The sequence below is a fragment of the Phoca vitulina genome, unplaced genomic scaffold (genome assembly GCF_004348235.1).
Source record: "Phoca vitulina isolate PV1807 unplaced genomic scaffold, GSC_HSeal_1.0 scaffold57, whole genome shotgun sequence".
NCBI classification, from domain to species: Eukaryota; Metazoa; Chordata; class Mammalia; order Carnivora; family Phocidae; genus Phoca; species Phoca vitulina.
This window is the reverse complement of record NW_022589760.1, coordinates 9,206,759-9,219,510: the sequence shown is the minus strand read 5'-3', so window position 1 is coordinate 9,219,510 and position 12,752 is coordinate 9,206,759. Positions and strand designations below refer to the sequence as shown.

Sequence of the window (12,752 nt, the reverse complement as noted above, 5' to 3'; positions counted from 1 at the left end):
CCCTCCCTCTCGGGCTTGCCCTAAAAAAGCTTTCAAAGAGAAAGCACAGACATGTGTGCACGCACACACACACGGAAGGTGGGGAAAGGTGGAAGAGAGAAGGTAAAGAGAGGGGAGGGGTGGGGGTGGGGGGAGTAGAGGTGGTGAGTTAGAGATAAAAAAAAAAGTAAGGTCAGAAAAAGACCGCTGAATTACCTGCTTTTTACTGCCTGCAAGCATATTTCTTGTCTCCAAGCAGCCCACTGAGCAGTTATGGCTGCTGCCCTTGGCCACCTGAGGCAAGGAACTTCTGGGTTTAGGGACAGACATAGACGTCATAAAGGCTGCCCTACGCACGTGGCGCCTACGCACATGACGTCAAAGAATCACAGATTGCATCACAATCTGGGATGCTGGGTATCTATTGGCAATGTTCGTGACTCACCATAACCTGGGGTCTATAGTCTGTTTCCGAGGGCTGAGCTCCCCCCTGGGACTATAGCTGGGGCCAAACAGAGTGTTCCCGGCCTCCATTCCTCCTTTCATTGACTGTTTCAATGAAAGAGATCCTGTCTTGGTGCCTGCTTGAGACCTCCCTCAAGATTTTGCTCGAGATCTAACTTAAGATGAGTGCTTCAGTTCCCCACTTTGAAATGTCCACACTCTATGTCGGAGACCTGCACCCTGAAGTGAATGAGGCAATGCTGTATGAGAAATTCAGCTCTGCTGGGCCAATCCTTTCCATTCGGGTGTGCCGTGATCTGGTAACGTGCCGCTCTCTGGGCTACGCTTACGTGAACTTCTTGCTGCGGGCTGATACTGAGCGGGCTCTGGACACTATGAACTTTGATATTATCAATGGCAAGCCACTGCGTATTATGTGGTCCCAGCGTGACCCATCACTTCGTAAGAGTGGAGTGGGCAATATATTCATCAAAAATCTTGCCAAGTCTATTGATAATAAGTCCCTTTATGATACATTTTCTGTCTTTGGAAACATTCTTTCTTGTAAAGTAGTAACCGATGAAAATGGATCAAGGGGTTTTGGATTTGTGCATTTTGAGAAATCAGAAGCTGCTAAAAGGGCCATTGCAAAGATGAATGGTATTCTGCTGAAAGGTAGCCGAGTTTTTGTTGGGCAGTTTAAACCTCGCAAAGAAAGGGAAGCAGAGCTGAGAGCTAAAGCAAACATATTTACCAATGTTTACATCAAAAATTTTGGAGATGATGTAGATGATGAATGTCTTAAAGAGGTTTTTGGTGAGTTTGGTTCTGTATTAAGTGTAAGCGTTATGACTGATGGAAGTGGAAAATCCAAAGGGTTTGGATTTGTGAATTTTGAGAATTTTGAAGATGCCAAGAAAGCCATTGAAAAGATGAATGGAAAAGTCCTTAATGGAAATCAAATTTATGTTGGTAGAGCCCAGAAAAAACTAGAGAGACAATCTGAACTAAAACATAAATTTGAACAAATAAAACAGGGTAAACTGACCAAGTGCAAGGGTGCTAACCTTTATGTGAAAAATCTTGAAGATGATATTGATGACAGACGACTGAGAGAAGAACTCTCCCTCTTTGGCACAATCTCTAGTGCCAGGGTCATGATGGAGGCAGGTCACAGCAAAGGCTTTGGTTTTGTTTGTTATACATCTCCTGAGGAAGCTAATAAAGCTGTCATGGCAATGAATGGAAAAATTGTGATCACCAAACCACTGTATGTGGCTATTGCACAAAGTAAGGATGAGCGCCAGGCTTTCCTCACCAAGAACTATATGGAAAGAATCTCAGCTGTGAGAGATGGAGATAATGCTATACTCAACTATCGAAAGATAACATCATTCAATAACTTCATACCAATTCTTCCTCAGTCTCAATGTGGCAATGTACATCTTTACAAGCCTGTGGTAAGGGCCAAATATCATCCATCTCAGAATTTACATTATGCTACCCACTCAGTAGGAGCGCCTAAGCCATCAATCAGCACTTTCATACAGCCACAAGTGCCAGGGGTCAAGTCAACCTATCAAATCACCAATATGACAACCCCGAAAATGGCTGTTTACCCTCAAACTTCTGCTTTAAGACCACCTGCAAACCAAAGATTCAAAAAAGTTACAGCTATTGCAAATGTCCGCAGGCCTCTTAAATTTAAAGTAGGAAGGCCAGCATCCAACCAGAAGCCTATCCCCGTTGGTCATGATATTTCAAATGTGTCTGTGTTGGCATCAGCTACTACTCAGAAGAATATCTTGGGTGAAAAGCTGGTACCTCTGGTTCAATCCATTCACCCAACTCTGGCTGGAAAAATCTCTAGAATACTGTTGGAGATGGATGATGCTGAAATTCTTTATATGCTCAAATATCCTGAGTTTCTCCGTGCCAAGATTAATGAAGTGATCCTTATTCTGCAGTCCAACCAAGCTTAAGATATTGCCCTGAAAGCTACTAACAGCACTCCCAGTATCCAATTTATGTAAAATGAAATTCCTGCTTGGAGAAATGAAATTTTCAAACAATGAAAAACATAAATATTGGAGAAAATGATGAGAATAAAAACAAATTTTTAAGAAAAATAAATTTATACTTTACCAAGCAAATGTCAAGTTTCATTACTGGTATTTGATTATTCAGAGTTTAAAAGTAAATATAGACGGGTGCCTGGGTGGCTCAGTTGATTAAGTATCTGCCTTTGGCTCAGGTCATGATCCCGGGGTCCTGGGATCGAGCCCCAAGTTGGGCTCCCTGTTCAGTGGGGAGCCTGCTTCTCCCTCTCCCTCTGCCACTTCCCCCTACTTGTGCTCTCACTCTCAAATAATTAAATAAGATCTCTCAAAAATTTTTTTAAAAAATAAAAGTAAATACAGAATATAAGAACAGGAAATTAAAAAAAAAAAAAAAAGAGAAAGAGGAAAGAAAAAGAATTAAAATGCCGGGGCACCTGGGTGGCTCAGTCGTTAAGTGTCTGCCTTCGGCTCGGGTCATGATCCCAGGGTCCTGGGATCGAGCCCCACATCGGGCTCCCTGCTCGGCGGGAAGCCTGCTTCTCCCTCTCCCACTCCCCCGCTTGTGTTCATGCTCTTGCTAACTCTCTCTGTCAAATAAATAAAATCTTTTAAAAAAATTAAAATGCAGAATTTTCAAAGGATGTAGAAGGACTATGGCAAAATTACACAGAAAACAATAAATCAGTCTTTATTTTTAATATTTTTCTTACCTTTAAGTAGTATAAAATGACACCAGTATTTTATATTCTAGAATGTGGTATTTGGATTTTACTTGGTAATTACTCAATAATTCCAAAAGGAAATGTAACTTGAGTTTTAAAATTTTTAGTAAAAGTTTAACAGAAGGTAAAAATATGAAAGATTCCAATAGCTACAACTATTTCATGAATAGCTTCACAAAATATTACAATATAAAATGGAAAATGCTTGGGGCGCCTGGGTGGCTCAGTCGTTAAGCGTCTGCCTTCGGCTCAGGTCATGATCCCAGGGTCCTGGGATCGAGCCCCGCATCGGGCTCCCTGCTCTGCGGGAAGCCTGCTTCTCCCTCTCCCACTCCCCCTGCTTGTGTTCCCTCTCTCGCTGTGTCTCTCTCTGTCAAATAAATAAATAAAATTTAAAAAAAAAAAAATGGAAAATGCTGAAGAGAAATGCAATATATATAAATACATAATATTGACCTAAAATAAGGCATTTTTTTTTTTTTTTAGAAAACAAACTGAAGAGACTTAGGGAATAAGAACAGAGACAATAACGTAAATTTTTTTAAAGAACAATTTCCTTTTTTATTATTATACTAAATCCAAACTGTTAACCAAAGACAAGAAAAATAGATCAGAAAAAATAATGCCGTCTATAAAGGTTTATATTTTTCTTTGTTTTAAAGTTAAATACATTATTTTGTTGACAAAGGAGAGTTTTAGATTTCATACTAACAGTTTTTAGTAAAAATTGCTGTTCTGTATAAAAGATAAAATTTCAGGATTTTTCATAAAGCAGTTGTTTAGTTAAAAATTGTGTAAAGATATGAAATATTTGATGTCATTTTTTTAAGTTGGGTTATTTGCATTTTTACTGATGTATTTTAAGAGTCTGTTAAATATTTTTGAGACTAGTCCCTTATAATATGTTCTAAGTATTTTTTCCCATTCTATGGGTCATCTTTTTCCTTTTTTTTTTTTTTAATTTTATTGTTATGTTAGTCACCATACAATACCTCATTAGTTTTTGATGTGGTGATCTACGATCCATTGTTTTCATATAACACACAGTGCTCCATGCAGTACGTGCCCTCCTTAATACCCATCACCAGGCTAACCTATCCCCCTCCCTCTTCCCCTCTAAAACACTGTTTGTTTCTCAGAGTCCATAGTCTCTCATGGTTCATCTCTCCCTCCGATTCCCTCCCCTTCATTTTTCCCTTCCTTCTCCTAATGTCCTCCATGCTATTCCTTATGTTCCATAAATATGTGAAACCATATGATAATTGCCTTTCTCTGCTTGACTTATTTCACTTAACATAATCTCCTCCAGTCCCATCCATGTTGATGTAGAAGTTGGGTATTCATCCTTTCTGATGGCTGAGTAATATTCCATTGTATATATGGACCACATCTTCTTTATCCATTCATCTGTTGAAGGGCATCTCGGCTCTTTCCACAGTTTGGCTATTGCAGACATTGCTGCTATGAACATTGGGGTGCATATGGCCCTTCTTTTCACTACATCTGTGTCTTTGGGGTAAATACCCAGGAGTACAATTGCTGGGTCATAGGGTAGCTCTATTTTTAAATTTTTGAGGAACCTCCACACTGTTTCCAAAGTGGCTGTACCAACTTGCATTCCCACCAACAGTGTAAGAGGGTTCCCTTTTCTCCACAACCTCTCCAACATTTGTTGTTTCTTTCCCTGTCCATTTTTGCCATTCTAACTGTTGTAAGGTGGTATCTCAATGTGGTTTTGATTTGAATTTCCCTGATGGCTAATGATGATGAACATTTTTTCATGTGGCTGCTAAAAACAAATGTTTTCTTTCAAGAAAAACTTCTTCTTTTTGGGGATATACTGGGTAAGATGTACTAACTTCAGAGATTTGTCAGAGACCTAATTTGGATGGGACTATATGCCAAATGGCAGTGGTAATGGCAGAGATATCTTCTTGGATAAGGAACTGATATTTGTAAAGGAGGGAAGGAGGTAATGGGAAAAAGTAAGCAGAAACAACAATCATAGGTGATAATAGTTTAATAGACATGTCAGCCCAAAAAATGCCAAAGATTTTAGACTTGAGAAAGAGAAGAGAAAGGGCAGGACAGAGTAGAAATAACAGAGCAAGAATAGGCAGCATTTCTATAGTCAGCACTTGGATATAATTCTAGAGATGCACAAATTCAAGGTTCAGATAAAAAGGGAAATACTAAATTTGAGGCATTTTTGTTCCATTGTTTTGAGCAGAAGTTGCTCGCTATCTGACATCTGCTTATTCCAATTTTTATGAGATAGCTGTCTCCTTTATGTCATCATGTACTTCAGAGAAGTTTTGAGAAACCTCAGTTTAGGGACTCTGGTTAAAGTAGAAGTCGAGTTGATAAGAGGTACATATTTCTTTAGCTGCGACACAAGGGACCAAAGATATATCCCGTGTAGGTTTGCTGTCCTGTTAGTAATAAGGAGGACCTGGTAGAGGTCTTTCCAGTGGGGTTCCAGAGCAGTTTTTTTTTGTGTGTGTGTCTATTCCAGTAGATTAAGTGTCCTGATTGTAAGTCCAGAAAGTAGGGTGGCTTCTTTAGAAAGACGAATTGACCCTGTTGATGATAAGTCTGAGTATATTGCATTAGCCCTTTACATTATTGGGTAATATTTTCCTGCAACAAAGTAGAGCTTAAAATAAGAGTGTAGTTCCTAATCTCTTTGGTCTGCCTGTGACAAACATATAAGCTCATAATCTACATTTGCTATTAGGGTCAACAGGACAAACTTAGGCCAAAGTAGTTTTATGTCTTCAGAAAGCTTAGCAAGTTTTGATTTTAAAGTATTAGCTCTTTCTATTTTTCCTGAGAATTGAGCATGGTGAGGACAGTATAATTTTTGGCCAGCAGGCAACACATTACAAAATTCCTTAATTATGGTCCTGGTAAAATGAGTAGCTCTTTACTAGAAAGTTAAGTAGGAAAACAAAATCTAATCATTTTTCAGCCACAATAAAAATAGCTTCTTTTCAGAAAATTTAGAAAGCCTTTCACCATTTGAAAGAGCAGACAATAATAAGCACATATTCAAAGTCTTGTGATGTAGGGTGTTATATAAAGTCCATTTGAGAATATTCAAAGGTTCCCTTGTGGTTCCTATCTATGTACCACCTTGACAAAGTTTTCTAGAGTTATGAGTCTGGTAGGTAAGACATACACTGGAGACCCTTATCTGCTATACAATTAAATCTTCCCCTTTAATGTTGTTCCAGAAGAGTTTTTATGTTTTCTTTACTGTGGTGGGTCATAGTGTGCACATTTTTTCGCCAAGATCCATTTCAGAGTGTCTGGAGAGACTAACCAGTCATCTTGCTACCTCTATAACTGGTCGGATTAGAGAGCACACCCAGATTTCTCCAGTTATCTTTTTTCACAGTCTGATCATTGTGATTTCAGTTTGCTCATAAACTTCATGAAGTGAGCTGGATTAACCAGATTAACTTTAATTTGCTGACTTAATTAAACCTGGGTGAGAGTAACTTGGTTAACATACTGGTCTGCTGAGATATTTCATTTTCCTTCACAAGTTTATTCTCTAGTATGAGCTTCAATGTTAATTACAACCAATTTTTTAGGGAGAAACAAGGCATTTAGTAAAACTCAAACTTGCTCACTGTGCTTAATGGGTGCACCATCAGCAGTTGAGAAACCACGTTTCCATAACATTTGGAAACACACGCAAAGCATATGCTGTCTATTTATGTTAGCCATTTCATCCTTTGCTAGTTGACAGGATCTAGTCAAGCTACTTTATCTAGTTGTGCTGATTTGACTTCAGAAAAAGGATTATTCAATAAATTCTTGGAAAGTGATAACAGTATATCCAGCTTGAAAATATTCTGTTCATTCTTAAGATGTGACCCATCTACAAAGAATTATGAGTCTAACAGAGGAGTTCAGAGTGAGGTGGGGAAAATTTGGGGGTTAATGGTAAACTATTACTTTCTCTGGAAGAGGGAAAAAAGATAGGTAGCTGGATTAAGGGTATGATAACTATGGATATGTTATGATTCACCTTGGCCCTTTGTTGGATCTGCTGTTCTTTTCCATTAAATGGTATCAGATGTCAAAATATTCCACACAGGAACCGCTGACTGCAAGTGATTCAAAGGTTTATTACTCTTTCAGGAATTGGCAAAGTAAGGGGAATCCCTGGGCAAGAGTACCAACCAGTTATAGGACCTTCTGATATCCAGAAGGAGAGAGGGAAAGAGCCTGGTAGGGACGTTTATAGGACTGGTGCCCATGGCTAGGATTTTGTTGAATAATGTTTGGGGTGTACTAATTTCAAACCACCCACCCCTTTTTTTGGGGGGGGGGGATGAAAAATCAAATGGATAGTACCCCTAATGTTTTGGGATTTAGGGTTCCTAGGGTAATAAAAGAAGAGGCTCTATGGGTTGTATAATGACTCATTAAAGTTCTATATTTTTCCCACATCCGTAGATGAGGTAGCCTAGAGGACATTAGGTATTAAGGCAAGCAAATAAGAAATTTTAGGTAATTCTAGAGTAGAAAAGAGTTAGAGACACAAGAGTCCAAAGTAGTCAAGTGGAACCACATAATATGGTATATTTGACTATCAAAGTCTGGGGAATCAAGAAAAAGTCCTTTGAATGTGCACCTAATAGTAGGTAACCATTGAGCAAATTTTACCCATTTATCTAATTTTAATAAATTAGTAGAGTTGTAAAGACTTAGAAAAAAGTCATCTGGAGAAGTTAAGGTTCCCAAGGAGATAGGCAGTGTGGGAGTGGACAGAAAAATGAGAAAGAAAAAATGTGTTTGGTAAGTCCCAACACCAAGACCTTTTTATTGTTGAGGAAGGGTGGTAGGAAATTAGGAGAGATTATTGGTGGATAGTGTGGCTTTAATGTCTACTAAAAACAAGATTGGATAGTCATTTACTAATATAGTTAGTTTTTGGGTTTTTTTGTTTTTGTTTTTGTTTTTTGTTTTTTGTTTTTTGTTTTCTTTTACTGATACAGAGACAGTTAGGACACAGGAGGAAGCCTTCCTCAGAGAGGAATTGTTCTGTTTCTGATTAAGCAGCCTGTTGGGTGACTTGTTTCCTGGCCAAAGAAAGACAACTATGGACCCAGTAGCCTTTTTATTTGTAATATCTTCAAGTATCGATCCTTACCTGCATTGTGTCTGTTTTAAAATGACAGTGCTATGATTTTGCAGTGTGTGGTTTTCTCTATGTTTATTATGCTATCCTCAAAACATTGGGCCATATGGTCTTCCAGCCTGTATTATGCTTCAAAATAGCATATATTTTAGGCTAAAGGCCATTAACAAAAAGGTGAAGATTGCCTGTGGCAGTGTTAATGTGAATGTCAAACCCTGAATATTTCCTAAAAGTGGTTTCCAGTTGATGCTTAAAATTAAGAGACAGATTGATTTGTTGACAGAGTTGGATTATTCCCCAGTGAATTTGAGGGGAAATCCTCAGGAATTGCCTTTAAAAAACTTTCTTGTATCCCCAATGCTTTCACTTATTTGAAGGAGAAAGGATAAAGGTTCTACTCTAAAGGTTAAAAGGACCTGGGAAAGGGAAGAAGGAGAAGAAAAGTAATGGAGGTTGAGGAACAGCCTCTCCCGGAAACTAGCAGAGTGGCACTATAAGGCACAGAAACAGAGTTAGGAGCAGGTCTTTGGGGAGAGAGAGGTTGAAGTTGTTTTAAGAGAGGCCACAATAGACTGGAATCTCTTGAATTGTTTTCTTTTCTCAGCTTCTTTGTACTAGTTAAAGAAAGTTGCCCATTGTTAGTTGGCTATCTTATTTTCTTTTTGTTTTAAGGCACCATGAAAGGAGCCACTAAGTTCAAGTTTATCTTCCCTGAGGTCACTACTTAGCCCATGATAAAAGATTGCAGATAGAAGAAGGGAGAAAGGCCTTTTTGTACCTTAGGACAATTATCTAATTCTCTGCTTGGCTAGATATTCCAGAAAGATTAAAGGAAACAGAGGTAGTGCCTTTAATCAGACAGTAGATTAACCTTTTCAAAGATTCAAAGCCACAATATCTATGTTGCGGGACAAATTTAAGCACAGGAGTAGGAGGAGGCCTTAACACCCAACCTACCTATAGTTCCAGAAAAGGGAGGAAGCCTGAGATCCTTGATGCACTCTGTTCTAGTGTGAAACCTCAGCAGGAGAAGGGTTCATTCAGACTGGCTCTGCATCACAGAACAAAATTGTCAAGAAAAAAAATAGTCAAAGTGACTTAAAAAGATGTTAAAGACTTTATTTAAGTGATGCACATCAGAAAGCAGCTTAAGACCTCGTGACTCTGAACCAAAGCAGAATTGGAGTTTTTATTGGGTGAGAAGAAAGGGGTGTGTGACTGAATTTGTTCTCTATCACTGTGTAACAAACTACCACAAATTAAGACTTAGCAACTTAAGACAACACATATTTATCATCTCACAGATTCTGTGGGTCAGGATTCTGAGCATGGCTTAGCTGGGTTCTTCCATTCAGGGTCTCACAAGACTGCAATCAAGGAGTCAGCTAATCTACATTCTTTTCTGAAGCTTGAGATCCTCCATCTCACATGATTTCCAGCAGAATTCAGTTCCTTGTGATTGTGGAACTGAGGCTTTAAGCTTCTAGAGGCTGTCCTGAGGTCCCGGCCATATATACCTTTCCTTTTATGTCAGCTTGCTTCTTCAAGGTCAGCAAGAAAGCCTCTTGCTCCATTTTGTGAAAACGAAGTCTTCTATAATATAATCAAGGGAGAAATATACCATAACCTTTTGTCATAATTTTTATTGGTTAAAAACAAATCAAGGATTCTGTCTGCAATCAAAAGAAGATTCTATAAGGGAGTACATCACTGGAATTCACCTGAGAGTATGTCTGCCACAGTGATTGTAGTCCTGCCCAAGGTTTTAGTTTTTAGTTTGTTTGTTTTGCTTTGCTTTTGCTTTTGTTTTGTTTTGTTTTGTTTTGTTTTATCTGTAACTTCTACAAAACTTGCAGCTCGAATTGTTGGAGAGGAGATGTACAGTTTTTCATGCTGCCTGCTAGGGATTGTTGGTACAATCTCACTTTTGCAGCTGTAAGAACAATTCGATAGAGAGCTCTCTTTATAAGATGTGAAGGCTATCTGCTAACTTTCTAATGCCAGTTGAAGTTCAGAGGAAGGTGAGATAAAAAGTGAAAAAGTAGTAGTAGAAGAGAAAGACAGAGAGAAAAGAAAGAAGGCAAAAGTAGAAGCAAGGAAAACTGGGGTTTGTTTTAATTCTTTTACAGTGCCAAATAAATGTTAATGTTTTATTTTTTTATTTGAGTGCACTTGACACACAATACATATTAGTTTCAAGTGTAGTGTACAAATAGTGATTCAACAAGTTTATAGATGATGTTATGTTCACCACAAGTGTAGTTACCATCAGTCACCATACAACACTGTTACAATATCATTGACTATATTTTTTATTCTCTGTTTATAACTGTGACTTATTCATTCCATAACTAGAAGCCTGTATCTTCCACTCCCCTTTACCCATTTTCCCATTCCCCTAATCACCTCCCCTCTGGCAACCATCAGTTTGTTCTCTGTATTTACAGGTCTGATTCTGCTTTTTGTTCATTCATTTTTTGTTTTGTTTTTAGATTTCACATATAAATGAAATCATATGGTATTTGTCTTTCTTTGTCTGACATATTTCACTTAGCATATTAACCTCCATCCATGTTGTTGGAAATGGAATGATCTCATCCTTTTTATGGCTGTGTCATATTCCATTATGTATGTGTATGTGTGCGTGTGTGTGTGTGTGTGTGTATACCACTTCTTCCTTTTCCAGTTGTCTATTGATGGACACTTAGATTGCTTCCATATCTTGGCTATTGTAAATAATGCTGCAATAAAAATATGTTTTTTTCTCCTCTCTTGTTTCTGATTTTATGTATTTGGGTACCTTTTTTCTTGATGAGTCTGGCTAATGGTTATTAATTTTATCTTTTCAAAGAAGCAGCATTGATTTTTTTCTTTCTCTCTCTCTCTCTCTTTTTTTTTTTAGTCTCTATGTCATTTCATTCTGCTCTGATCTTTATTATTTCCTTCCTTTTACTCACCTTGGGCTTTGTTTGTTCTTTTTCTAGCTCCCTTAGGTATAAGTTAAGATTATTTATTTGAGCTTTTTATTTGTTCCTTAAGGTAGGCCTGTATCACTATGTATTTCTCTCTTAGAACTACTTTTGCTGTGTCCCAAAGATTTTGACCTGTTGCATTTTCATTTTTATTGTCTTTAAGTAGTTTTTTTTTTATTTTTTTCTTTGATTTCTTTGTTGACACATTGATTGTTTAGGATCATGTGGTTTAGCCTCCACATGTTTGTGGGGTATTTTAGTCTTCTTTCTTATGATTGATTTCTAGATTTATACCATTGTGATTGGAAAAGATACATGGTATGATTTCAATCTTCTAAAATTTATTAAGGTTTGTTTTGTGGCCTAACATGTGACCTATTCTGGATAATGTTCCATATGCACTCGAAAATAATGCATATTCTGTGGTTTTTGGATGAAATGTTCTGTATATATCTGTTATGTCCATCTGGTCTAATGTGTCATTCAAAGACACTGTTTCCTCATTGATTTTCTGCCTGGACGATCTATTCATTGATGTAAGTGGAGTTTTAAAATCTCCTACTATTATCATAGCACCATAAATTTCTTTATTTATGTTCATTAATATTTGCTCTATATACTCAGGTGTTTCAGTGTTGTTTGCATAGATATTTACCATTGTTATATCCTCTTGTTGGATAGATACCTTTATCATTATGTAATGCCTTTTTTGGTGTTACAGTCTTTGTTTTAAAGTCTACTTTGTCTGATATAAGTTTTGCTACTTTTTTTTCTTTGCTTCCAAGTGCACAATAAATGGTATTCTACTCCTGCACTTTCAGTCTGTATCTGTCTTTAGGTCTGAGATGAGTTTCTCATAAGCAGCATATAGATGGGTCTTGTTTTTTGTTTTGTTTGCTTTTTGTTTGTTTTGGTTTGGATTAAATCCATTCTGCCACTCTATGTCTTTTGATTGGAGTATTTAGGCCATTTACATTTAAAGTAATTACTGATAGGTATGTACTTGTCATTTTGTTATCTGTTTTCTGGTTGTTTTTGTGGTTCTTCTCTGCTCCTTTCTTCTTCTCTTGGTCTCTTTCTTTGTGATTGAAGAATTTCTGTAGTGTTTTGTTTGGCTTTCTTCTTTGTGCACATCTTCAGTAGGATTTGGGCTGATGGTTACCATGAAGTTCTTATATGACATCATAACTATATAGAAGTGTATATTAATTTGATGGTCATTTAAGTTCAAACACATTCTTAAAAATAAACTTCTTTTTTCTCCCTCTTCCACGTTTTCCCACATTTTATGTATATGTTGTCATATTTTACTTATGTTATTCATAATCTTCTTATGTCTAATTACAGCTATTTCTTTTCCACTTAAAGAGGTGCCTTTACCATTTCTTGAAAGGCTGGTTTAGTGGTGATAAAACCTTTT

The 12,752-nt window shown here is 37.4% G+C and overlaps 1 protein-coding gene across 3 annotated transcripts in view; it reads left to right on the top strand.

The window, feature by feature from the left end:
• The first annotated feature begins 605 nt into the window (after positions 1–605).
• The window catches only part of LOC116623147 (polyadenylate-binding protein 1-like), a 24,705-nt gene continuing 12,558 nt past the window's right edge, over positions 606–12,752 (top strand). Inside the window, exons 1-2 of one of the 3 annotated variants that reach the window (XM_032390076.1) lie at positions 606–1,914; positions 2,140–2,323. In XM_032390076.1, coding sequence (XP_032245967.1) covers positions 606–1,914; positions 2,140–2,323 — 1,493 coding nt within the window. Of the gene's footprint in view, positions 2,329–12,752 lie in introns of all 3 variants that reach the window. The other 2 variants (XM_032390073.1, XM_032390075.1) reach the window with 2 other exon arrangements.